This window comes from Herpailurus yagouaroundi, unplaced genomic scaffold, assembly GCF_014898765.1.
Source record: "Herpailurus yagouaroundi ecotype Mexico unplaced genomic scaffold, PumYag 160, whole genome shotgun sequence".
Classification (NCBI taxonomy): Eukaryota; Metazoa; Chordata; class Mammalia; order Carnivora; family Felidae; genus Herpailurus; species Herpailurus yagouaroundi.
This window is the reverse complement of record NW_024412401.1, coordinates 20010262-20036533: the sequence shown is the minus strand read 5'-3', so window position 1 is coordinate 20036533 and position 26272 is coordinate 20010262. Positions and strand designations below refer to the sequence as shown.

The window sequence follows — 26272 nt, the reverse complement described above, 5'->3', positions numbered from 1 at the left end:
AAGAGACCTCATCCCTGATACTCCAATCTTTTGCCACAAAGCCTCTCCAATCCACCCATCTATACCTCCATTAGAGATAGACTGCATTTCATACTGCCAAATGCATTCTGTGGCCCTTTGCTCTGTGTTGCCTTTTGTTCATAAGTTTCTCTCCACATGAACATGGTTCTTTCCCCAACAGCCTACACTTTAGGAGCCAACTCCTATGTCACTCTACCCAGGAACCCTCTTTGACTACCCAGATCCTCATTATGTTTTCTCTCCTCCAGAATGGAAAGTTTGTGACCTGACACTTACAAATGAGTATATAATTCTATTTGTTTTAGATTATTGGATTTTACTTTGTGTGAATTAATCTTATCTTGGAAGCCAGATAGTTAAGTATCTCGAGAGCAGGAAAGCAATACAACTCAAATTTCTCTGTACCCTTGACATTGCTCAGTTTAGGGATGCTCATGCCTCAGGGTGAAGGGCAGACTGGATACTGGAAGAAGGGCCAAAATAGCCTCTTCAGAGATTTTGAGCTCAAGGATTTTTGGTTATGAGACCACTGTCACCAGAGCAACACAGTCTCAAAGAAATTCAGAAATCCTGGGATATTGGAGTCATAACACAATACCCACAGAGGCCAAGAAGGTAACATAAGGAGTAAATCAATAGTCAAGGTATAGGACTGATGGGTCCTGAAGCTGATTGGAAAACACTGTCCTGTCTAAAAGTTACCATAATTTAAGTTAAAGGAAAAAAACAAAAATAAAAAACTCCTCAGGTAAACATATATCTAGAGTAGATAAGTAGGTCCATGAACAAGAACTAGTTTGTGACCCCTACTTGGAAGTAGCCACTCATGTCTATATGAAGTCATCTCCTGTAGCAAGCAGAAGGCTATCACATGGATAGCGACATCTCTGGAACACAAAAGGATGATGCTCCAGAAGTGAGTCAAATTTATGTGCCTTCATGGAAGGTAGTGTTCATAATCTCTTCCCATTACAGAATGAAGGCTTCCTTTCACCACATATTTAAAACTAAAGTAACCTCCAGCACCACTCCCACTCCCAGCAACTCCACTCTGCCTCAGTCCTGGGCCACCCCCGCCACTGCCCTCGGCACTGTCCTAGAGTGGCTTTTGCTACCCAACAAGGGAACCTGCCCTAGGTCTCAACTCTCATCTTAGAGAGTTGGTCTGCTCAAGAAGACCCAACACAATCAAATGTCTGCATCCCTTGAAGAAGACTGCTACTGTCATTTTCATTAATGTGCATTAATGTGCATTAATATGCAGGTGGGGCAGAGCACCACTGAAATATACTCTATATCTCTAAGCAAAGGAGATATATACTCTATATCTCTAAGTTAAGGGAAGGCATGAGGGGAGGCTAAAATGTTCTACCCATCTAGAGAAGGAGCTTTATTTTTAATTTTTCTTAATGTCTGTTTATTTTTGAGAAAGAGAGAGACAGAGCATGAGTTGGGAGGGGCAGAGAGAGAGACACACACAAACAGAATCAGGAACAGAATCAGAATCAGAATCAGAATCAGCTCCAAGCTGTCAGCCCAGAGCCCAACCCAGGGCTCAAACCCACAAACCATGAGATCATGACCTGAGCTGATGTCGGATGCTTAACCGACTGAGTCACCCAGGTGCCCCAGAGAAGGAGCTTTAACCCACACTTAAGCTGGGTCAGCATTCCACACAACTCTTCCCAGCCCACCCTGGACTATGGATAAATGGACTTGAGCAGAAAAGGAAGGTAAGTTAAATAAAGACCAGGTCTGAATTCTATCATGGCTTCCCATGATATGCTTGAGCCAGAGGAGCAATATGGACCTGAGGATAGTAGTGACATGAAGGAGTGGCCAGGAATCCCACAGGCAGAATTCACTGATGACTTCTATATATGCCCACAGTCTCAATGGCAGGTTTTCAGAGGAGCACCACCATGGTCCAACCTTGAGGAGGTACCTTGTGTTTATCAAAAGCACATAACTAATATGACAAGATATGAAAAGCAAATGATAGAATCTCCCCTCCTCTGTTCCCTGTTGGTTATTGGTAAGATCTTTCTGGAGAACTCATCTCAGAAGCTGCTGCAGCTCTCTTACCTATATCCCACCTCCACTGCCTGTTAGCTGCATGGAATTAGTGACTCCTGGAATGAAGATCACAGTAGGACTTGAAGAGGGGCTTGTCTCCCGCTCCCAAGGGCTGGCAGGGAGACAATCAGGGAGGGGGAGCATGTAGATGGAGGCCTGAGTACCTGGGACAGAAGCTGACATGTTCCTGACCAGGATATGATAAGAGAGAAAAGCCAATTTGCTTTGCACTCAAAACAGCCTGGAGCCAGGAAGTCAACTCATGGTTTAAGTGCTCTTGGGGGAAGTAGGTGAGTAAATCTGAGCTTCAATCTGCTTGCTCAAAGTGTGATAAAGAGCAATGGGCTAAACCTTGTTGTCCAAAGGCAATGCAAATTAATTCTAAATCAGAACACTCACCCTCTACTCTCCCAAACTGTGACCCAATGTCTGGTAATGGTGTAACTAGAAGTACGTTTTTTGCTTAGCCCAAATATGAAGTCAGTCACTGAGTTCTAATCTTGATATCTCTCAACTTTGCCCCCTTTCCTCTATTTTTAACTGCTTCTGTTTGTATTCAGTTTCTCATCCATTCTTGCCTGAATAATTTAAATAGTGGCTCATATCCCCGGGGCTTAGAATAGTGGCTGGTGTACAGTAATTCCTTAATAGCACTTGAAACAAAATTCTGAGCTGAGGAGCAGACAAATCACTATATTAGTGTGATGAGTCCTATGGAATGGGGGAATCCTGTCACAGGAGGAAGTACTCAGCTAATGGGGACCCCAGAAGGATCACAATAAGAATGACTTTGAGAAGTGTCTTACATTCAACAATAAAAGTATTTGATCACTTACTATATGCAAGGTTCTATAGTAAACACAATAATGAAGAAGACAGAGGATTTACACAATGGAGCTCATGATCTCATGGGATAGACAGTCTTACATACCAAAACTGTCTAATCAAAATATATACTTGGGGATGCCTGGGTGGCTCAGTTGGTTAAGCAGCTGACTTCAGCTCAGGTCATGATCTCATGGTTTGTGGGTTTGAGCCTCACGTCTGACTCTGTGCTGACAGCTCAGAGCCTGGAGCCTGCTTTGGATTCTGTTTCTCCCTCTCTCTCTGCCCCTCCCCTGCTCACACTCTGTCTCTCTCTCAAAAATAAACATTACCAAAAAATTTTTAATTAAAAAAATATATGTGTGTATAAATGTATATATTTATTTATTTATTTATTTATTTATTTATTTATATATGTATATATAGAAAGATATACTTGGATATCCAATATTCATCTCAAAGTATAGAAAAGTGAACTGATACCCTACCCATCACCATCGCCCAATCACATATACAAAACATGCTTTCGTCACAGTATTCACCCTATCAGTTAATGACAACTCTATCTTACCATTTTCTCAGGACAAAAATATTGGTGTCATCTTTGACTTTTCTTCCTAATAGTCCATATTCAATCCATCAGTAAACCCTGTTGTCTCTACCTATAAAATGAATTCAGAACATGACCATGTCTCACTCCCTCAGCTGCTATGAATATTGCAGTAGCATCTCCCAGCTTCTTCCTGAGACTATACGTCCAACAGTCTGTTCTCAACACAGAAGCCTGATGGTCCTCAGGGAGGGTCCTAGCTGTGGATGATTAGATAGATAGATAGATAGATAGAGGCGGCTGGATGGCTCAGTCAGTTGAGCATCTAACTTGGTTTCAGCTCAAGTCATGATCTCACAGTTCGTGCATTCAAGCCCCTCACCAGGCTCTGTCAGCAGTGTGGAGCCTGCTTGGGATTCTCTGTTTCTCTCTGTGTGTGTCCCTCCCTTCCTCCCTCCCTCTCTCTCTCTCTCTGTCTCTCTCAAAATAAATATTTTTTTAAAAGATAGATAGATAAAACATATATAGATGTAAAACCATGAGATTGGATAGGACCACCAAAGAAATGAGTGTTAATGAAGGAGAGATCTAAGAACTAGGTTCTGGAGTACTCTAACATTAACAAATTAGGGGGGTGGGGGATATAGGAACTAAAAAGCAGAGACTGCAAAGTAGTAGCCAATGAGGTAGGAAGAAAAGCAGAAGAGTGTAAAATACTGGGAGCCAAGAAAGAAGATTATTGCAAGGACAAAGTGAGCAACTGCATGAAAATTTGCCAATCAGCCAAGTAAGATGAGGATGCAGAGATGATTGTTAGGTTTAGTAACATAGTCATTGTTTATGGCCTTGAGAACAATAGACTCAGGTGAGTAGTGGAGGTAAAGGTGTGACTGGAGTGAATTCGAGAAAGAATGAAAGAGCAATTGGTGATAACAAATATAATCAACTGTCTCAAGAAGTTTCATTCCACAGACGTGCAGAAAATGAGGACAGAACAGAGCAGGGTATTTAAGGTGGGAGACACAGCATGTTGGATATTGATGGAAAAGATCCAGTGGAGGGAAATAAGTTGATGATGCAGGAGAGCAAAGTAACAGAATATGAGTGAGTCCCTAAGAAGAGGGGTTGGCCTTGACTAAGCACAGACACTGCACTGGTGTAAAGAGAAGGTGACATTAATGAGGGAAGACTTTGGCTCAGTCAGTTAAGCATCCAACTTTGGCTCAGGTCATGATCTCACAGTTCCTGAGCTGAAGCTCCACGTCAGGTAAACTCCAGCCCCACTTTGGGCTCTGTTCTCTGTCTGCCCCTCGCTCACTCATGCTCTCTCTCTCTAAAAAATAAATATACTTTAAAAAATTAAAATAAAAAAATGTTTAAATGATGGAGGACTTTGTATACCAAAAGAAGCAAAGTTTCCCCACAACTAAGAGAGTGGTGAAAAAGATCTAGAGGGGAGAAAGAGGAGCTGGGAAAGGATCGTGGCAAGTGGGGAGGAGGGACAAAATGGAAAGCCAAAGCCAGAGGTGGAGCAGAATTCTAGAAATTACCATAGCGAGTTATTTTTAGGGACTAAGAAGTCAGTAGCAGCATGTGAGCCAGGGTGGGCAGAAAAATTGGCTGAAGTTGGTGATCATATGTGTGAAATAGTTGCTCTTGGAACATAATAGGAGAGATGGCAGAGAAAGCTCTATATGCATGGTGCATAAGGAAGAGGAGGGACCTTGAGAAAAAGAAATAGAGCAGGTGTGGTGTCCTAGTGTTCACCCAGGGACTAGGGTGATTTGGAGGTGGGAGGAGAGAACTGGAAGGCAAAAAGACAAAGAGTATGCCCTAGGTGGATGGGATAGATCTCTGTTTTGGACACTTCCTATCTCTCAGAAGGTGGCATCTCTGCATTCCCACCTTCTGACCTACCATACAGGAGCCAAGAGCTAAAGGAAGTGCAGGGATGCTGTAGTTTCCCTATGTTGTGGTATGGGGGACTGTGGGATGCCCCTGCCTCACTGATTTCTAAAGAAATCCAGGATGACTCAACATCCCATCAAACCAGGAGGTGGTGTCAGGACTCTCTTCCTCTGATAGGACCCCAGCACTTAGCACAATGTGTCCACTGCTAGCAGGATGCAGAAAATACAGGACAGGAAGAAGTATGAATGTGTCCCTCCTCTGAATGGTGACTCTGTCAGGGATGGGAACCCGGCCCCTGTTGTGGCCCTTGGGGTGACAAGGCACAAGGCCTAGGCCTGCTGAGCCAACACCCCCCAGGTGTTACCCTAAAGCACTCCAAAGATCACAGGAGGTCTTGTGACAGCCACATCCCCCCTGCCTGGGGGAGTTGGGCAGAGAGCCACACAGCAAGAAGACAAGAGGGGGACCCAAAGTGAAAGGAATGACCCAGAAAGGTCACAGCAGCATAATGTGGGAAGCCAAGGTTAATGTGCACACATCCTGACTTAGGTCCTTCCCATGGCCCCATAAGAGCCCCTATGAGTTCACAGTGCTGACCAGGTCCTACAACAAAGGGTTGAGCACATAAAGATGAGCTGTAACCCACACCTTCAGGATTCTCAGTTTTCAGCAAAGTAAAGAGCTAAGCGAAGACAGGGTCAGAGCCTGTGACTCACGCAGGACGTTAAGGAATGAAGCCTTGCTCATCCCATCTCATAACCCTAGCACAAACCTCACTCTCTAGCTTAAGAGTAAATCCAGCATAAAAGGCCTCATGGAGGACACAAACTCAAGCACCTGCTACTCCAGAATTGGTGGTAGATGCTAGGCATAAATGAGTGCTTGCTAGGGAACTCTGGAGTTCACCTCCGGCCCTCTGAGGTAACATGTCATGGTGAAAGGTCCTGACCTTCTGGAGCCCTTTCCTTGATCTCTGCAGAGGGCACCTGAGAAGTCTATTGAGAGAATTTCAGGCAAGTGACCACGTGCAGTGGAGGAGAGTGGCTTCTCCACAAAATCACTTCTCCTGTCAAAACACAGAGTCCTAGAAGATAGAGACCATGACTGCTTCAGTTTTGTACCTGCTTACCATAGCCCATCCTGGGAGAGCAGTGAACACAGAATGAGAACAGGAATAAACCCCACAGATGCTACTCTCTGCACCATGTAAGAGGGGGCTGGGCTTCTGCTCTTTACCAGCCATCCAAAGCCTAACGCTCCACCTGGGCTCAGGGGCCCATCTGTCACAGAATGAAGAACAAGAATGATTCCTGTGTCCCATGTAGGGAGAAGAAAGAAGGGAAGACAGCCTGGACTTCAGGTGGGGATATGAGCAATGAGCACAATGTAGGCATGTAAGGTGCTAGGGGACACAGAGGACCAGATCCCTGATAGGTCTGGCTGGGCTTGCCGAGGACTGTTCATTCCCATCCATCCCCAGAGACAGTGAGGCCAGGACCCTGAATACTTGGTCTGGATGAGAGCATGAGGAGGGAAAGGGGCCTGGGAAGGGGCCAGAGGGAGATCTCTGTTTCCAGAAGGAGGGGTGGGCCCTGCCAACTGCCCCCCTTTTCTGCCTTGCCCCTCTTCTCCACTGCAACTCCTCTGGATCCATGGCCAGGCAAGGAGCACACTGGGGGCTTTCCAGAATGTATCACTTCCAAGGTCAGGCCTGCTACAGAAGCTGCAGGGGCAGGACCCTGGACAGGCAGCTGGACCCGTGGGAATCCAGATGGCGGGAAGGGAACAGAAGCCATTCCTTGCGGTAAATGGTGCTGGCAGCTGGGGAGTGTCAGGAGAGAGGGGAGGGGCAAAGCGAGAGTCCAGAGCAGAATCTCACACATAGTCAAAGACACAGGACACAGACATCAGCCACAAAGAGACACAAACACAAGCACACAAATTCAATGATGCCACTCCAAAACTAATTCAGAGTACCCAGAGACAGGTCCAGGAAACACACCTACATAGACTTAAGAACACCCTAAGTCAGACATGTGGGAGCAGACAGACACTGGCAGAAGCACACATGCAGACACAGAGACAGGCTTCACACACGTAAACAGACACAGACCATCTTGCAGACCTACAAACACAAATGCAGTCCAAATCCATCCTTCAAAGTTTCTCTCCACCATAAAGCCTCCTATGCCACCTCAAACCGGGTCTGTCTCTCCCTCCTCTAAGCTCTGCTTTGCAATTTCTATGCCATTCCTTGTCCTTTACTAAAGATAGTCTTGGATTCACATGCATACCTCTGGTCTCAACAACTTGGCTGTGTGCTTTCAAAGAAATGGCAAGGTCAGCAAGTGAGTCCACTTCCCTCCTCGGCAGCCCCATTGCTCACCTACACACCCATCCCTATCCCTAGCAGTGTTTCCAGTTTACTGCAGGTCCTGACCCCCAGCCTTTAAGCAGACATAGACTCTAAGGGAAGAATAAAGCAGACAGACACATCCTTTCAAAGTAATGTTGGTGGGTATTCCCTCCCAAAATCTTTACCTTGCCTTATGCTTACCACTGTCTACCTCCAATCTGTAACCACAATATCAGTGCTAGTCTAAGCATAGTTACCTAACACTAACCTTAACCATAGAAAGCTACACACTGAGTAATGTCTGCAACTATACTAGGCCCACAAATATCACATACTTATGACAGTATAGATCATCTGCACTCCAAGAACTCAGTAGCTCCTTCAGTAACACCTGCAGAGTCATCAGGGTAGGATGTCCCTGAAAGGCTCAGTGTTCAGCTGGAACCCAGGAGCACCAAGGTGCTCAGGCCCTTTGACCCTTCTTAGGCAGAAAAACCTACAGGGACCCAACTCATCCCAAGCCTTGTTCTGAGATTAGCCTAGCCTCTCGGCTTAAATTCCCACCATACCCCTCCCTGGCTCCTGCCTGCCAAGCTGGGAGTATCTGTTGCCCTGTAACACTATACCAGGAGGGAGCAAATGTGCCTGAGACGTGGGTCTGAAGGGATGTGGGGATTTCCAGGCTCTTGCAACACCCATACCTAGGACCTCTACCCCAGAGTCTGGCCCAGGTGCCTGTCCTAAATAGGTAGTGGGCCTGCTGACACTGGGGAGAGTAGGGGTGAATTAGCACACCACTTCTCCCCCTATTAAGGATCTTACTCTGGTGAAAGAGTGTATTCACAATGAATGTATTCACAATTCATCAGCAGAGGTAAAGCTGAAGTCAGCCATGTGTACCTTCCTCATCCCCTAACCCCTCATCTCTCACCCCCAAGAACCAAGACCTTTAGGTATAGGACTCCCCTGCACCCTGGCCACCCTAGAGATTGTCAAACACTACTTAGGCTCTGTCAGAAGCTCACCAAGCCAAAATCTTCACTCAACAGACTGCAACTTTTAGGTGGACACACATCTCAGATGTATAGCCATCTGAATCTCTGTGTCCCTTTCCCCAATGTCTACATTCAGCCTGTCCTAAGAACCAAAAGAAGGACTTGGTTCAGGGCTGCAAGTTCCAAACCCCCACACCAAGCTTAGGGTTCCAATAAATTATAGGTGGGATGAGCCCAGGCCATCAGTTGAATGCAGAGGAATGGCTATGTGGCAGACTTGAGTTCCCAGAGAAGGATAGCAACTCCCTTCACTGTCTCAACCCCTCTCCTGTGGACTATGTCTATACCTGGGTTCCACTACCTTCCAGATTCGCTCACTGCCTCCCTTCCATGCCCCTACCTCCACCTCATAGGCTCAGTCATCTGCAGCCCAGTGTGTGGCATTTTCCTGCTCTGAGAGTAGTTCTTTCCAGTCCTGGCTTTCTGTCCAGCCAAGTATCTACCTCCAGCAAAGCTTCAACTCCTTACCTTCCTTCTCTCAGGGCCCTTAACTTAGGTTCTAAGTCCCAGGAATAAGCATGGAGGCCCCAATACATGCAAGATGAAATATCTCCCTATAGCTGGTCTAACACTACAAACTCAAGTTCAAAGGTGAGGACTTATAGTAGATCCTAGGAAAATCCTCCTGAGTTGAGGAAAGGCAGTCAAGGATGGAACCTAGGGGACTGTGAACACCACCTGACACACAAGAGCTCCCCCCTCCCCACATAATAGCATAAACAAGGGGAAGGGGACAGGATGTCTTAGGAAAGACAGGGAACCTGGGATTTTTAGTAGAGGAAGTAGCACAGTCCTCAACTCTTCCCAGCCATGCTCTACCTTTTTCTACAAGCTGTGCCAGGCCAGAAAGTCCCCTCCTTCAGGAAGGTTGGGGGTATATCACCCGAGCTTCCTCATCCCCCAGACCATCTTTGTTACCAACCACAGGCTCTGTGCCCATCTGGGCACATGTTTGGAATGTACCTGGAGAACTTAAAAAGAAAAAAAAAAAAATACAGATCCTTTTACTCTAATCTGAGATTCTATTTAAGATGGTCTGTGGTGGTAACTCTAATTCTGTATTTTTAATGAGCTCCTCATATAATTCCGAAGTGCAGCCAAGTTTGGAAACAGTGGAAACAATCTAATATGATATGACTATGGAATCATCTACATACATACATACTCCCAGCACTCGTGCTATCCTACCTCTCTGGGAACTCTTCAGAAACAGGCTGCTCACTACTTACTTAATCACTTCTACAGAAGGTAGGGGGGTAGGAGGGGAAGGAGAGATTGAAGATATGGGAATTAAAAGCTTTCCAGTGCCAGGATTTACCATCAGACAGGTAAAAGACCCAAGAAATCTAATCTCTTTGTTTTTGCCCAGTCCTGTCCCAAGAATGCCAGCCTCTTGCCAGCCGAGGTACTCCCTGCCCTGCCTAAAGTAAAACTCTTTGTAAAACCTCAGACACAAGAGCTCAATTATCTCTTCTTTAATTCACTCAGATTCCAGCCCCTCTCCTCAGTGGGCCTTGAGATAAAACACCATGTCCATATCCCCATCCAACAATATCCCCAACTCCAATCCCCAGCCTTTCTGTATCCTATAACAACACCCTTATCATAGGCATAATCTTTCTGTCACTATCTTGTACTTTGCCAACCCTGTCCAGACTTTATTCCTCCCATTTCTTACCCTCTCCACATCTCCCTATGGTCTCTCTATCCCCATACAAGTTGTTCTTCAGAAATGTGGGATAAGCCTGGGTATGAGGGAGCCTGGTGCTGGGTTTAGCACTCTGAGAACTAGATGGCTTTTTGAGTCCTAACCTGATGATTACAACTCTGAAGTCCCAATCTGGATTTAAATATAGGTTCTAAGTCATGACCCAATAATACACACACCATACACCAGCATAAATTCCAAACAGAGAAAAGATTTAAAACATTAAAAACTAAACTACAGGAATGACAGCATGCAAAATGGCAGAGTAGGAAACTCTAGGGGTTGGTCCCTCCACTAAAGCAACCACTAAGCTGGAAAGAGCAATTGAAAGTACCTATTTCAGAACTCTGGAAATTTATCAGACACTTATAACAATCAGGGGAGTGCTTGATTAAGGGAGAGGATGCTTGATCTTTCATAAGAGACCATCATGCATCAACTAGCTACTAGCTAACACTGCGGAGACAGTGGCACACATTCCTGGAGTTTCTGGCTGGTGGCAGAGAATCTCATCCTCCAAAAATTGGGGATTGTGCATTTTGGTCAGTCTGGTGGTTCCCTGAGGGACAGGTGAGATGCTTGCCTTGGTTGCAGCCCTGTTGGGCTGCAGCAGCTTCCACAGGGGCATAAATCAAAATGTTAAAAGGGACAGAACCCTTTTAGTGGGAAGTGGGTAGAGAAACTTTTGTCAGGTCACTGGCTAACTGCATAGATAACAGAACAGAAACTTCAAGGACCACACACAACAAAGAATGCATACCTAGCAAAAATTGTTTGGAAAAGTCAAAACATCTGTTCAAAGAGCTGAAGGAGACCATGGGCAAAGAACTAAGGGAAATCTCAAAAAACAATGTCTGAGCAAAATGAGACTATCAATAAAGAGGTACAAATTATTTAAAATGAGCCAAACAAAAATTCTAGAGCCAAAAATACAATAACTTAAATGAAAAAAAAAAATAACTGGGGGAATTCAACAACAAACTTGAGAAGGTGGAAGGAAGGATCAGCATACTTGAATATAATGCAATTGAAATTACTCAGTCTAACTTGAATATAAGACCTGAAGCCATAAAACTCCTGGAAGCAAACATAGTAATAAGTTCTTTGACGTCAGTCTTAGCAAATTTTTTTGGATCAATCTCCTTATACAAGGACAACAATAGCTAAAATAAATAAATGGGATTACATCAAACTACATGTACAATGTAGGAAACCATTAACAAAATGAAAGGCCTACTGAATCAGAGAAGGTATTTGCAAATCACATATCCAATAAGAGGCTAAAATCCGAAATATATAAAGAATTCATACAACTTAATATAAAAACAATTTTTTAATAAGTAAAGGAGGGGTGGCTCAGTCAGTTAAGCATCTGACTTGATTTCCACTCAGGACATGATCTCACAGTTCATGAGATCGATCTCCGTGCTGAGAGTACAGAGCCTGCTTGGGATTCTCTCTTCCCCTCTCCCCCTCTCTCCTCTTTCTCTCTCTCTCTCTCTCTCTCTCTTTCTCTGCCCCTCTCCCACTTTCTCTCTCTCTCTCTCTCTCAAAATAAATAAATAAAAATTTTTAAAAACAAGAAAAAAATAAGTAGAGGATTTGAGTAGACATTTTTCCAAAGAAAACACACAAATGGCCAACAGGCACATGAAAAGATGCTTAACATCACTAATCCATCAGGGAACTGCAAATCAAAACAACAATGAGATATCAACTCATACCTGTCAGATTGGCTATTATGAAAAAGAAAAAAAATAACAAGTGCTGGTAAGGATATGGAGAAAAGGGAACCATAGTACACTGTTGGTGGAGATGTGAATTTGTGCAGCAATGGAAGCAGTTAGAGATTTTTACTGGAAAATAAAATCAGAAATGAAAAAGGAGGCATTACAACTGATACCACACAAATACAAAGGATCATAAGAGACCACTATGAACAATTATATATATAACCAATATTCATAATATATATAACCAACAAATTGGATATCCTAGAAAATATGGACAAATTCCTAGAAACATACAACCTACCAAGATTGAATCATGAAGAAATAGAAAATATGAATAGACCCATAACTAGTTAGGACACTAAATCAAGAATAAAAAATCTCCCAATGGAGAAAAGCCCAGGACCAGATGGACCTGGTAAATTCTACCAGGTGAATCCTTCACTGGTAAATTCTACCAAACATTTAAAGAAGAATTAATACCAATCAAACTCTTCCAAAAAATTGAAGATGAAGGAACACTCCCAAACTCATTTTATGAGGCCAGCCTTACCCTGATACTAAAACCAGACAAGGACACTTCAAGAAAAGAAAACTACAGGCCAAGATCCCTGATTAACATACATGCAAAAATCCTCAAGAAAATACTTACAAACCATATTTGGCAGCACATTAAGAGTCATACACCATGATCAAGTGGGATTTATCCCTGAGATGCAAGGGTGGTTCATATATTCAAATCAACAAATGTGAAACACATTAATATAATGAAGGATAAAAATTATAGGATCATCTCAACAGATGCAATAAAAAGCATTTGACAAAATTCAACATTCTTTCATGATAAAAACTCTCAATACATTAGGTATAGAAGGAATGTACCTCAACATAAGTAAAGTCATATATGACAATATTTCAGCTATATATTTCATATATGACAATATTTCAAGAGTGAAAGGTCGAAAGCTTTTTCTGTATGATCAGGAACAAAACTGGGGCACCTGGCTGGTTCAATCAGTAGAGCTTGTGACTCTTGATCTAGGGGGTCTGAGTTCAAGCCCCACGTTGGGCACAGACTTTATTTTTAAAAAATGTTTGGGATGCCTGGCCGGCACAGATGGTAGAGCATGTGATTCTTGATCTCAGGGTTGTGAGTTCAAGCCCCACGCTGGGGGAGATTAGGAACAACAAGGGTGCTTACTATCGACACTTCTATTCAACTCAGTACTCGAAGTCCTAGCCAGAGCAATTAGGCAAGAAAAAGAAATGAAAAGCATCCAGATCGTTTGCTTGTACATTGCTTGTAAAATTGTCATTTGTTTGCAGATGTCATGATCTTATATATAGAAAATCCCAAGGACTCCACCAAAACACACACACACACACACACACACACACACACACACACACACAAACTCAAAAAACTAATAAACAATTCAGTAAAGTTTCAGGATACAAAATCAACACACAAAAATTAGTGATATTTCTATATACTAACAACAAACTATCTAGAAGAGAAATTTTTTTTAAATCCCATTTATAATATCATCAAAAGCAATAAAATACTTAGGGCTAATTTAACCAAGGAAGTGAAAGAACCATACACTGAAAAATATAAGACACTGATGAAAGAAACTGAGGAGGACACAAATAAATGGAAAGATATCCTGTGTTCTTGGATTGTAATATTAATATTGTCAAAATGTCCATACTACCCAAAGTGAGCTAAAGATTCAATGCAGGATGAGCACTGGGTATTGTATGTAAGTCAATTTGACAATAAATTATATTTAAATTTTTAAAAAGATTCAATGAAATCTCTGTCAAAATTCCAATGGCATTTTTTACATAAATAGAAAAAAAGGCAACCTAAAATTCATATAGAACCACAAAAGACTCGGAGTGCCTGGGTGGCTCAGTCGGTTGAGCAGCCGACTTCGGCTCAGGTCATGATCTCGCGGTCAGTGAGTTCAAGCCCCGTGGCGGGCTCTGTGCTGACAGCTCAGAGCCTGGAGCCTGTTTCAGATTCTGTCTCTCCCTCTCTCTGAGCCTCCCCCGTTCATGCTCTGTCTCTCTCTGTCTCAAAAATAAATAAACGTTATAAAAAATTAAAAAAAAAAAAAGAACCACAAAAGACTCCAAACAACCAGAATCATGAAGAAGAAAAACAAAGCTGGAAGCATCATACCTCATAATTTCAAACTATATTAAAATGCTATAGTTATTAAAACAGTATGGTACTAGCATGAAAACAGATACATAGACCAATGGAAGAGAATAAAGAGCACAGAAATAAACCCATGCGTATGTGGTCAACTAATCTTTGACAATGGCACCAAGAACAACAATGTTGGTAAAACTGGATGGCCACATCTACAGGAATGAAACTGGACCGGTATCTTACACCACACACAAAAATTAGCTCAAAATGGATAAGGACTTAAATGTAAGACCTGTAACTGTAAAACTCCTAGAAAAGGAAAAACTACTTGATATTGGTCTTGGCAATTACTTTAGGGGGGTATGACACCAAAAGCAAAATAAACAAGTGGGACTACATCAAACTAAAAAGCTTCTGCACAGAAAAGGAAGCCATCAGCAAAATGAAAATGTAACTTAGGGAATGGGAGAAAATATTTACAAACTATCTGATAAGGGGTAATACCTAAAATATATAAGCAACTCATAAGCTCAATAGCAAAATAAACAAACAAAATATGATTTAAAAATGGACAAAGGACCTGAGTAGACAGTTTTCCAAAGAATATACAAATGCCTAACAGGTATATAAAAATATGCTCAACATCACTAATCATCAGGGAAATGCAAACCAAAAACCACAAGGATATATCACCTCATACCTGTTAGATTGGTTATTATCAAAAAGACAAGAGATAACAAATGTTGAAGAGGATGTGGAGAAAAGGGACCCCTCTACATTGTTGATAAGAATGTAAATTGGTACATACATTATGAAAAACAATATGGATTTCCTCAAATAATTAAAAATAGAACTACATATGGTCTAGCAACCCCACTTCTGGGTATATATCCAAAGGAAATGAAACCACTACCTCAAAGTGATATTTGTCCTCCCTTATTCATTGTTATCATTATTCACAATGGCCAAGACATGGAAACAACCTAAGTGTCTACTGATGGATGAATGGATAAAGAAGATTTAATACATACATACATACAATGGAATATTATTCAGCCATAAAAAAGAAGGAAACTGCCATCATGACAACATGGATGAACCTGGAAAGCCTTTTTTATTAAGTCAAATAAGCCAGACAGAGAAACACAAATAGTATATGGTATCACTTATATGTGGAATCAAAAAAAAAAAATTCAAACACATAGAAACAGAGTGGTGGCTGCCAGGAGTTGGGGGCAGGGGGAGCATGGGGAGATGTTGGTCAAAGGTACAAACTTTCAGTTATAAGATGAATAAGTTCTAAGGAGTGAATGTACAGCATGGTGACTGTAGTTAATAATACTATATTGTATACTTGAAATTGGTAAGAAAGTAGATCTTAAGCATTCTCACCACAAAAAAGGAGAAACTATGTGAAAAGGTAACATGTGAAGTGACAGAGGTATTAATTAACTTGATTATGGTAATTATTTCATAATGTATACCTGTATGAAGTCATCATGTTGTACACTTTAAATACATACAATTTTGTCAATTATACCTCAATAAAGTTGAGGGGAAAAACAAGGAGAAATCTTCATGGCCTTATATTTGGCATAGGTTTCTTAAATATGACACTAAAAGCACAGGTAACAGAAAAATAAATAGATAAGTAGGACTTCATCAAAATTTTAAAATTCTATGTATCAAAGGACACTATCAAGATAGTGAAAATCCACAGAATAGGAGGATATATTTGCAAATCATATATCTGATAAGGGTCTATTATCCAGAATGCATAAAGAACTTTCAAAATCCAGAGGTGTCTGGCTAGCTCAGTCCAAAGAGCATGCGTGTGACTCGTGACCTCGGGATCATGAGTCCAAGCCCCACACTCGGTGTAGAGATTACTTAAATAAATAATACTTAAAAGAAATATCTTTGGGGTGGCTCAGTCAGTTAAGCGTCCGACTCTCAATCTCAGCTCAGGTCTTGATCTCAGGGTTGTGAGTTCAAGTCCCACATTGGGCTCCACACTAAGCATCAAGCCTACTTTAAAAAAAAAAAAAAAAAAGAACTCTTACAAACCAAAAATCAAATGCACATTTTAGGAAGCAACAGTCCTCAGCCTGTGGAAGAATGGGGAGAATATGGAACCTAAAATGCAGTGAAGAGGCAATCATAGTGTTCCAGGAGAGACACAGTGAAGCCTGGACCACAACAGTGGCCAAAGGTAGAAAAAGGGCTGGACAGATTCAATTCAATTGATATTGAGGAGATAGACTCAGGAGGCTTGGGATCCGATGGGCTGTGTGAAGTTTTCGTTTCCGCATACTAGTGAGGCAGCCTTTCAGGAAGGAAAAGGAGGGAGATCCCTATTCTTGCATTGACAGAGTGGCTGGGGATGGAGGAAGTGAAAGTGTCTGCCTGCATAAATAGGCAGCAGACCAGTCCTAGCTGACACACGGACCCCCAACTTGCAGCTGTCCACCTCGCCTACCGCTCTGGCCTCACACTCACCTTCTACCACAGCCATGGCTCAGTCATTGGCTCTGAGCCTCCTTGTCCTGGTCCTGGCCTTCTGCATCCCCTGGACCCAAGGTATCAAAGAGGGAGTTGCCTAGGATGGGGAGAAGGGGAGGCGCGGGTGGGAGCCTACCAGGAGCCCCGGCTCCCTGTAAACCCCACCCTGCAGGCAGTGATGGAGGGGCGCAGGATTGTTGCCTCAAGTACAGTCTAAGGAAGATTCCCGCCCAGGTTGTCCGCAGCTACCGGAAGCAGGAGCCAAGCAGGGGCTGCCCCATCTCAGCTATCCTGTGAGTGGGTGCAAGAAGGTGGGTGCAGCTGAGTGGGGAGGGCATGGCGGGCAAAACTAGGACATGCTTGCTAATGCCCAACCCCCAGGTTCTCACCTCGGAAGCGCTCTCAGCCAGAGCTATGCGCAGACCCTAAAGAGACCTGGGTGCAGCAGCTGATGCAACGTCTGGACAAGCCACCAGCCCCACGGAAACAAGTCCAGGGCTGTAAGAGGGACAAAGGAGCCCCCAAGTCTGGCAAGAAGGGAAAGGGCTCCAAAGGCTGTAAGAGGTGAGGAAGCTAGAGGGACAGTGGGAGGGAAGTGAAGGGAAGACCTGATCAGCCCCTCAAACCCCTCTTCTGCCCTCCCAGGACTGAACAGCCACAGACCCCAAAAGGGTCTTAGCCCAGTGACCAGCCTGGAGCCCAGGAGGCCCCCACCAGCCTCACTGGGGCTTGGAGCCCCAATCCAAGGAGCAAGAAGTGGGCTAGGAGAGGGGGTAGACTCAGGGGCCGCAGAGCAGCCACCTCATGCTGGCCTTGCCTCACCCCTTCTCCTGCTTCAACCATCCCATCTGTATGCCCAGCCCTACCCTGCATGGCTACGTCGCCCACACCAGGCCAGACCCAGAAAGGCAGAGGAGGGAGAGTCTCCCAGGAAGTGTGAGAGGAGGCAGCAGGACTGTCCCCTCTGAGAAAAGGTCACCCAGGATACTGGTCCTGACCCTACTCCCACTGCACCCTACTGCTTTCTTGTAAATACAATTTATACCTAACAATAAAAACCTGTTCCAGCCTCCCACCCAAGTATCTGTTCCTGTGTGTTTGCGTCAATGGGGAAGCCAGTGTCACTACAGGGTGGGGTCACACACTCTGGTCCCAGCCAAGAACTTGACCTGCAAAATTCTATTTTCTCACCTATCCCAAGAGTTTTCTTGCCTCCCAGTTACCCTGGCAATAGAGGGATCTGGGCTGCTCCCGGTCTCTGAGAAATCCCTGTCAGTGAGAGATGGTGGACCAAGAGCACACATCGCCAAAAGCTCTGCAGGCCTCTGAGACCCTGAAGAGGGCCCTTCCCTGGTTATGTCCAGCATGCTATCACTTCAGGAGTGACCTCCAGATCTTTTCCTAGCTCTGCCTGGGACTGCCACCACTTTCCCTGGGATCCTCTGAATACTAAGGTCCAAGGACTTCTTTGGGAGGGTCCCCAGAAGGGAGAATGGAACCTGGGCCTGCCTGTAACACAGGCAAACACAAGTTCTACTAAAACCTACCCTATGCACAGTTCCGGCCCTAGGGCCCCTTTCAGAGCCCCCATCCCTTCCCAAATACCCACACACTCCTGCCCTCATCAGTGAAGCTGGGTCTCTCTTTGTTTAATGGAGCTGTGTGCTTCTCTATTCCTATCTGGGCTTCTTGACTCCCTAAGCTCCCTCCCAGGTGGGAAAGCCTTCTCTCCTTCCCTTTCTTCCCTAGGGTACTTTAGCCCCTTTAACCTCTGAGACCAAGGACTAAGTCTCCTGTGGCAGGTATTTAGAACCCCAGAATTCACATGCAAATCAGTGTCCTCTCTAAGAAGACTCTGGCCTGGCTCTTCTCTACCTCTTCCTCCCCAGAGCAGAGATCCCCTCATTGCCTCTTTTATCCCCATATATAGGGAGAGGGAAAACCATTGGGGAGCCAGGCCATGTGGGAAAGAAGGGAATAGATCCTGGGTGAGGGGCGAGAAGCTAGAGGTGACTGCCCCACCACCTTTTCCTTCCGTGGGAGCCTGAGCACACCACATCATTTACTACTTATCATAAAGTCATTAAAGTAAGTGCTGTCTGGTCCTCCTGCAACGGGCGAAGATGGGGGCTTTTCCTACCTATCCTCGTGCAGCAGGTGTGATCTTAGTCTGAAAATTCAGATATGCAAGAATTACTGCATTTGTGTGTGTGTGTGTGTGTGTGTGTGTGTGTGTGTGTGTGTGTGTTTTAATAATTTTTGAGAGAACATGACCAGGGGAGGGGCAGAGAGAGATGGAGACAGAGGATCCGAAGCAGGCTCTGCGTAGTCAGAACCGCAGTGTGGGGCTCGAACCCACAAATCATGAGATCATGACCTGAGCTGAAGTCGGACACTCAACCAACTGAGCCACCCAGGTGCCACAAGAGTTATTGCATTTTAAAATGTTCTTTCAATGAACTTAATCCTACTCCAAGCCCCTGCACTGGAGTGCTAATGAGGAATTCAACATCATCTCCAGACTTGGAGATCCCACTTGCCAAGGGCTGTGCAAAGGTCATAGAAACATCAAGGCACAGAAGAGGCTTCCTATCTGCTCCCCACACCATCCCATCACTGGACATCAGTCTTACCAGTAAATGCTAAGGCCCTTGTGGTACTAGCAGGTATGACTCTTCAGGTGCTGGCTTCTCAAACTCTTAGCTCTGTGCCACATTAGAGACACGGGAATTCAGCTATAAAAGCCTCTGGGCTTGAACCTGGCTTCCCATGACACCCCCACAGAGCCATTCACTCAGATGCTGACACTTGCTTCAACACAGCCAGGGATTACAGCCCATTGCTGGACGTGCACACCAATTCCCTCCCAGTCAGAAAGACCTTTCTTCAAAATCCTTCCTCTTCCCAGTCCCTCCGGGGCATAACCTCTTCCCAGGTGTGCTTCCGACTTTTACAAAAGCAGAAGGGCTTTGACATCAGGATGCCTCTATTCTTAGCCATGCCAAAACTCGAGGTTGCTCCGGAGTGAAAGGAAACACATAAGGAGAACTTCATATTTCGCTAAATTATCCTGCTAATTATCTATGCCTCATCTGTGCCTCAAACCCTGCCCTGAGCAGGCATGCAATATATTCCTTATTCCATCAGAAAACGAGTGGCCACTCTCCTTATCTGCCTTCATCTTTGACGTTATCTTGTTCTTTCTTTTTTCTTAAGATGCATAATTTAAAAAAAAAATTAAGTAATAGTCATGGCTTTTCAAAATATCAAAAAACTTTTGAAAACCATTTCCTACAAAATTTTTAAATGTTTTTATTCATTTCTGAGAGAGAGAGAGAGAAAGAGAGAATGAGCAGAGGCAGGGCAGAGAGGTGGGGGTGGACAGAGGATTCAAAGCAGGCTCTGAGCTGATAGCAGTGGGCCCAATGCAGGGCTCAAACTCTTGAACCACAAGATCATGACCTGAGCTGAAGTCAGATGCTCAACGGAATGAGCCACCCAGGTGCCCCACTTCCTGCAAATTTTAACTCTTAAGCTACTTCTTCTAGGAGTTAGTGCCATACATCTAAATACTTTGTTCACACTTCTGTTTCTCGGTTTATCTATTTAAACGTTGCCAATTGGCTTCCTATTATAAAAAATGGGGAATTAACTCTTACCAACCCTCCTCTTTTGTCACCCTGTCCTCTAAATATAGTCATACCACTATATTTAGGTCATGATCAGAGTTTACATTATTATCACCATGTAATTGTTCACTGCATAGCACAGTAGTGTACTTGGCTTACTTTTCCTTTGCCACTTGCCTTTTGGGGTTTTTTCTAAGTTCTAATTTCTCTTCCATTTTTAAAACACCTCTATCTTGTCACTATCATAAACTCAATACTTTTCAATGTTTCATCATATGAGATGAATGAAAGACCCAATGTTTAAAACATATGTAATAGAGGAAACTATAGATACGTGTGTTTATAACCTTGAGATAGAAAGAGCTTAAGATGTAAAACCAAAACCAAACCAAGACAAAAAGATTAAAACCATAAAACACAAACCATAAAGGAAAAGATCAACAGCATTAAATTCAAAGACTAGTAGGAGTTCAGGGTAAAGATGGCAAATTAAACACATGCATTTATTTGTACTTCTTCCTGAGCCCCAACTAAAACTACAGTAAATGTTTTTGGTGTGTGTATGTGTGTAAAGGACAGAAATGGGAGAGGAGATGAAGGTAAATTTCCAAAAGACTGCTGCTTAGACAAGGAAATATTTCCATAAAAACAAGTACAAAGCATACAATAAAATTATAAATTTGAAGGACTTCCAATGCCTTGCTCATGCATATGTAAAAATAAATATTTTACTGAATAGTAGTACCTGTGTTCAATAGGGAGACAATGGCTTCTACTAGGAATGTAAAAGAAGAAAAAAAATTCTAAAGAGCAAACATCCCCCAAATTTACAAAATCATCATCCCCTCAATCATGAAAAGCCACTGTAATCCCTGGAATCCAGAGTTTTCCTTTAACACTAAAGCACTAAAACATTTCATTGCTTTAAAACTGGGTCTATTGCGGGGCACCTGGGAGGCTCAGTCAGTTAAGTGTCCAACTTCAGCTCAGGTCATGATCTCCCAGTTCAGGAGTTCAAGCCCTACATCGGGCTCTGTGCTGACAGCTCAGAGCCTGGAGCCTGCTTTGGATTATGTGTCTCCCTCTTTCTCTGCCCCTGCCCTGCTCACACTCTGTCTCTCTCAAAAAGTGAATAAACGTTAAAAATATATATATATTTTTTAAATGGGTCTATTGCTTTAAAACTTTCCGCTAACAATAAGTCATCCTCAGGACCATTCAGAAAATTACTAATACCATGTTTTTAAATGATCTTGTCACTATCTCTCCCATGAAATAACACACACACTTATGAAATGATGGGCCAGCTCCTTCTTGTCAGAGTTGCCTGGGAATTAGAAGCCTCCCATTTCCCCTGGCCCTCCTTTCTTTAAGGACCACTTTGATACAAATGTTAAGGGGTTTTGGGGCGCCTGGGTGGTTCAGTCGGTTGAGCGGCTGACTTCAGCTCAGGTCATGATCTCGCGGTCAGTGAGTTCGAGCCCCGCGTTGGGCTCTGTGCTGACCACTCAGAGCCTGGAGCCTGTTTCAGATTCTGTGTCTCCCTCTCTCTGACCTTCCCCTGTTCATGCTCTCTCTCTGTCTCAAAAATAAATAAACATTAAAAAAAAATTCAAATGTAAAGGGTTTGTATCCCATATCCTTAACCCTGTCCAGAGCTAGTGAGACCTCCTAAAAACATCTTAAGCTCAGTAATATGAACCTGAAACTAATTCCAAACTAAGCAATCAGATTTCTCAACCACACCTCCCACAATACTTGGGCCATACTCTGGCTAGCCACTATTTCATTCTTTCCTCATCAACCCAAGCCTTTAGAGGGTCATGATCACCAATGACAGAGCCTTTCTTTTGATATATTCCTTTCAAAAATTAAAAATGGAACAATATAGAGCTACCAGCACAGCACCACTAACACACTTGGCATCTGTACCTTGCATTAGGGCACAGGAAGGTCAGAGGGACTGGGCCCACACTTACTATTTATGAAACTCAAAATTAATTTGTTTCCTGGCTTTAAGCATTTACCTGTGAAAACGCCTTCAGCTTCACTGGCCTCTTTTGTGAAGTTCTTTCTCTTTCCCACATCCAGGTGCTATTTTTCCTTGTATTTTGGGTCAAAATGATGCTGTGTTGTTTTATGAAATTCATCAATGCTTCTATCCTTTGGCATCAGTCTTGACCAATGAGTTACCATTTTCATAAATGCTTAAGTTGCCAAGCGTCTTTTTCTAACACCTATATTTTTAATTCTTCTATTGGTGTTTACAGTTCCACCTGCAGAGAATGTATTAGCTATGAAAAGAAGCTGAAGACTTTGTTTTCTTCAGGACATCCCTTTCTCGGTGGTGACAAACCAAAACACCCCAGGGAAACTCTGATGCCATGTTCTTGAAGACTTTCGCTTTAGAGCTATGGAACTGTGGTCATAATAAATTTCAATCTAATATTAAGAGAACGAAACTCCACTATTGACCACCTGGGCAGCCAGAGCCAATTTCGGTTCAGAATCCACGCCGTCACTGCCACCACCACTCCCACCCTGTGAAACTCCACTTGACTGTGACAACTGCGTTGCCCCGTTCCGCCACCAGGAGGCAGCATCGTCACCGCGGTCCTCGGTCGGCTACACGCAAACAGCAGGTTTGTGGGTTGAATTTTGTTTTCATTTCCTTTATCTTTCTGGGACCAGAAAGATTTTTTTTTTATTACTTGTCCTCAAATGTGTCTCATGATAGGCCAGAGGTCTGGCGTTTTCCTGTGTCCAATGACGAATAGTATAAATTCCTTTTCCGCTCATATCCATGTTAAAGGCCTTCATCCTCTGGCGCCGAGCCTCACGCCGGCACAGTTAGGCTCTCAATAAACCTTCACTGAACAAAGAAACCCTTTTTTAGGGTTAGCACCGTAATTATGCGGTGTAAGGAATCAATCGGGTGCAGGTTATTCTGTGAAGGAAGTGCCAGAGGTGATGTGAACTTCCTTTAGCCTTTAAGGCAAACATTATTTCGTCTTCTACGTTAGTGCCTTGGACTCAGGGTATGTTGGAGTGGGAGTGAGGGAGATAAATATTTGTAGACAAACACAGGCCTTCGCCCGCCCACGCGTCTCTGCCAGCGAGCTGTGTACAGACGAGTTCGGGGGCCTGAGTGGCGGGGATTTGGGGGGAGGGCCGTTGTTCTAAACCTGGGGTAATGGCCACCCGGGGGGGCATCTGAGGCCCACGCTGGCCCCAGGCCCCCGGGGGTGTGGTCCCACTTACAGTCCAAGTCTCCCCTCCACGTATCCGGCCCATTGTCCGGGACCTCCGGCTTCGGGAGCCCACGGGTGCCTGGAGCAAGGAGAGCACCAGAAGTCGGCGCCGGCCCAGGAACTTTGGGCCAACGCCCTTCCCGGACTCTCTGAGGAGCCCCCTGGGTCAGGGCCTCCCCGCCCCCGCCCCTGCTATAATACCCCCAGCCAACCACAGCTTCCCTACACCTCTCCTCCAGAGCCCCGCCCCACTCGAGAGCCTCCCTTCCCAGGCTGGGGCGCCCTCTGCAGGCCTGGGAGAGGAGACACACAGCCACATGCACCACTAACTGCGCGAGGTAGGCGTGGGGAGGCCCACACACAGGATGGGCACCTCAGGTACACACATACATACACACACACACACACACACACACACACACACACGACAAGCACATCAGTCAAGCACAGCTCCAGGCACACAGCTTGGGATACACACATTCATTCATTCAACAAACACTAAGCATCTAGTCGAGGTCGTCTCCCCACAATCATTAACTCCCCTACCATGGACTTGGTTGACTTCCCAGGCACAGCTGCTCCCTTCCCTGTCCCAACAGCTATGACCCACTATCCAAGGTCTGTGATTCCTGAGGTGTGGATATGGTCAAACCAGGAAGCATGAAGTCCGTGTGGGCTCCTTGGAGGAGTGTGGGTATAGGCTGGAAAAAGCTGCCCTGAGCTGTAAGATTTGTCCAGGGCTCCCACTGGCTGGGAAGTGGGTGAACTAGGTGAAGCATGTAGCCCACTTAGAGTTCTGTGTATGTGATCAGGAACTGTTTTAAACCCACCTGCTTGGCATCCAATCCCCCACTTCCACCCCCATTGGATCATCTAAACCAACGGGCTAGGGAGTTGGTGCTTAAGCCTTCCACCCACGGACCCTGTGTCCTTTCCCTGTTTGCCATGAAAGTGGGTACCATCGTAACACCCTGACAGCACCCCTCCTTCCCTGATTCCTCTTCATATCCCTGACCTGTCGATGTTGGGGAGCTTCAGGACTTGGAACATGAACCTCTTCTACCTACACTCACTCCCTTGGAGATCTCAATGTCTTATGGCCTTACATACCATCCATATGCTCCCAAATTTGTATTTTCAGCTAAAATTTCTCCCCTGAACTTCAAACTCACATTACCAGCTGCCTACTTAACATCTCCACTTATATATCCAAAATGCTGCTTCATCCTAACAAGTCAAACCAGGCCCCTGATCTTCCCACACACCCACTCCTCTGTAGTCATCCACATCTTGGTAAATGCAACTCCATCCATCACATTGCTCAAGCCAAAAATATTGCAGTATTCTTGCCTCTTCTTTCCTCTCACATTGTATGCTGAACCCCGCACCAAAGCCCATGACTTTACCTTCAAAAAATTTCCAGAATCTAATCACTTCCCACCAACTCCCAGTAACATTGTGTCCTCCTCAATTATTGCAATAGCCTCTGACCTGGTCTCCCTGCTTCCATTCTTGCACTACTTTGATCCGACAGCCAGAAGGAGACTTTAAAACATATCAGATCATGTCACACCTCCATTTAAAACCCTCCAATCGTTCCCCATCTCACTCAAAATAAAACATAAACCCTACAATGGCCTACAAAGCCTTAATTATTTGGCCCATATTAATATCTGACTATATCTCCCACCACTCTTTGCTCACTTCCCTCCCATAACATTGGCCTCCTTTCTATTCCTCAAACATACTCTCACCTCAAAATCTTCACACTTGCTATTTTCTTTGCCTAGAACATCTTCCCCAGATCTCTGAATGGCTCTCTCCCTCACCTTCTTCACATCAGCTTTCTGTTCAAATGTTGTCACCAAAGTTTTCCCTGACCACACTCCCCAATACTCCCTATCCCTCTGGCCTTCTTTATTTTTCTTCATAGCACTTACTGTCCTCTGAAGTATATACATTTTTCGTGTTTTCTTATTGCCTGTCTCCTTCATTAGAATAAAAACTCTGCAAGAGCAGAAACATCCATCTGTTTTGTTTACTGCCATATCCCAGTGCCAAGAACAGTGTCTGGAACATAGGAGGCCCTCAATAAATATTTATTGAATGAATGTGTTACAAATCCCTTGTTTATTATTATTTTTTTATTTTACTCTTTCCTGCTGATTCTCAAGGTCTTTCTCAACAGGCATTCCAGGCAGACAGTAATGAAATTTAATTGCACCCTAGTATGCTCCCTCTGCACTATACTCTTGTATCATTCAGGATCTTGGCGGGAAACAAATGGCATGCCCAGAAAGGTTTAATGGAAAAAAATTTTAGTGAAGGAACCATTCACAAAGGTGAGGGCAGGGTTATTGTAGGCAGCCACTGCATGTGAATTAGTATACCTCCAAACTTCAGGCTGTCTCTACTTCCCAACAATGTTGACATTCAAAGTACTGCCTGAAATTCTGCACGCTGAGAGGAATTCCCTTCACCACTGTCTTTCAAGGCC

At 44.2% G+C, this 26272-nt stretch overlaps 1 protein-coding gene and 1 long non-coding RNA gene across 2 annotated transcripts in view; one reads left to right on the top strand and one right to left on the bottom strand.

The window, feature by feature from the left end:
* LOC121034617 (uncharacterized) overlaps window positions 1-24909 on the bottom strand; it is a 29402-nt gene extending 4493 nt beyond the window's left edge. The window contains exon 1 of the long non-coding RNA XR_005792532.1: window positions 22552-24909. This is a non-coding gene — a long non-coding RNA (uncharacterized LOC121034617). The remainder of the gene's footprint in view (window positions 1-22551) is intronic.
* CCL21 (C-C motif chemokine ligand 21) lies at window positions 16820-17970 on the top strand. The gene is made up of 4 exons (XM_040481567.1): window positions 16820-16973; window positions 17068-17188; window positions 17277-17459; window positions 17541-17970. The coding sequence occupies exons 1-4, from the start codon at window positions 16907-16909 to the stop codon at window positions 17572-17574; spliced, it is 405 nt and encodes a 134-aa protein (XP_040337501.1). The 5' UTR covers window positions 16820-16906; the 3' UTR covers window positions 17575-17970.
* Window positions 24910-26272: the final 1363 nt, after the last annotated feature.

What these genes read in the sequence shown, in the direction of transcription:
- CCL21 (XM_040481567.1), top strand. Translation starts at nt 16,907, where the DNA reads ATGGCTCAGTCATTGGCTCTGAGCCTCCTTGTCCTGGTCCTGGCCTTC. An exon ending in TGCCCCATCTCAGCTATCCT is followed by an intron (nt 17,189 to 17,276) that starts GTGAGTGGGTGC and finishes CCCAACCCCCAG; the next exon opens with GTTCTCACCTCGGAAGCGCT. An exon ending in GGCTCCAAAGGCTGTAAGAG is followed by an intron (nt 17,460 to 17,540) that starts GTGAGGAAGCTA and finishes CTGCCCTCCCAG; the next exon opens with GACTGAACAGCCACAGACCC.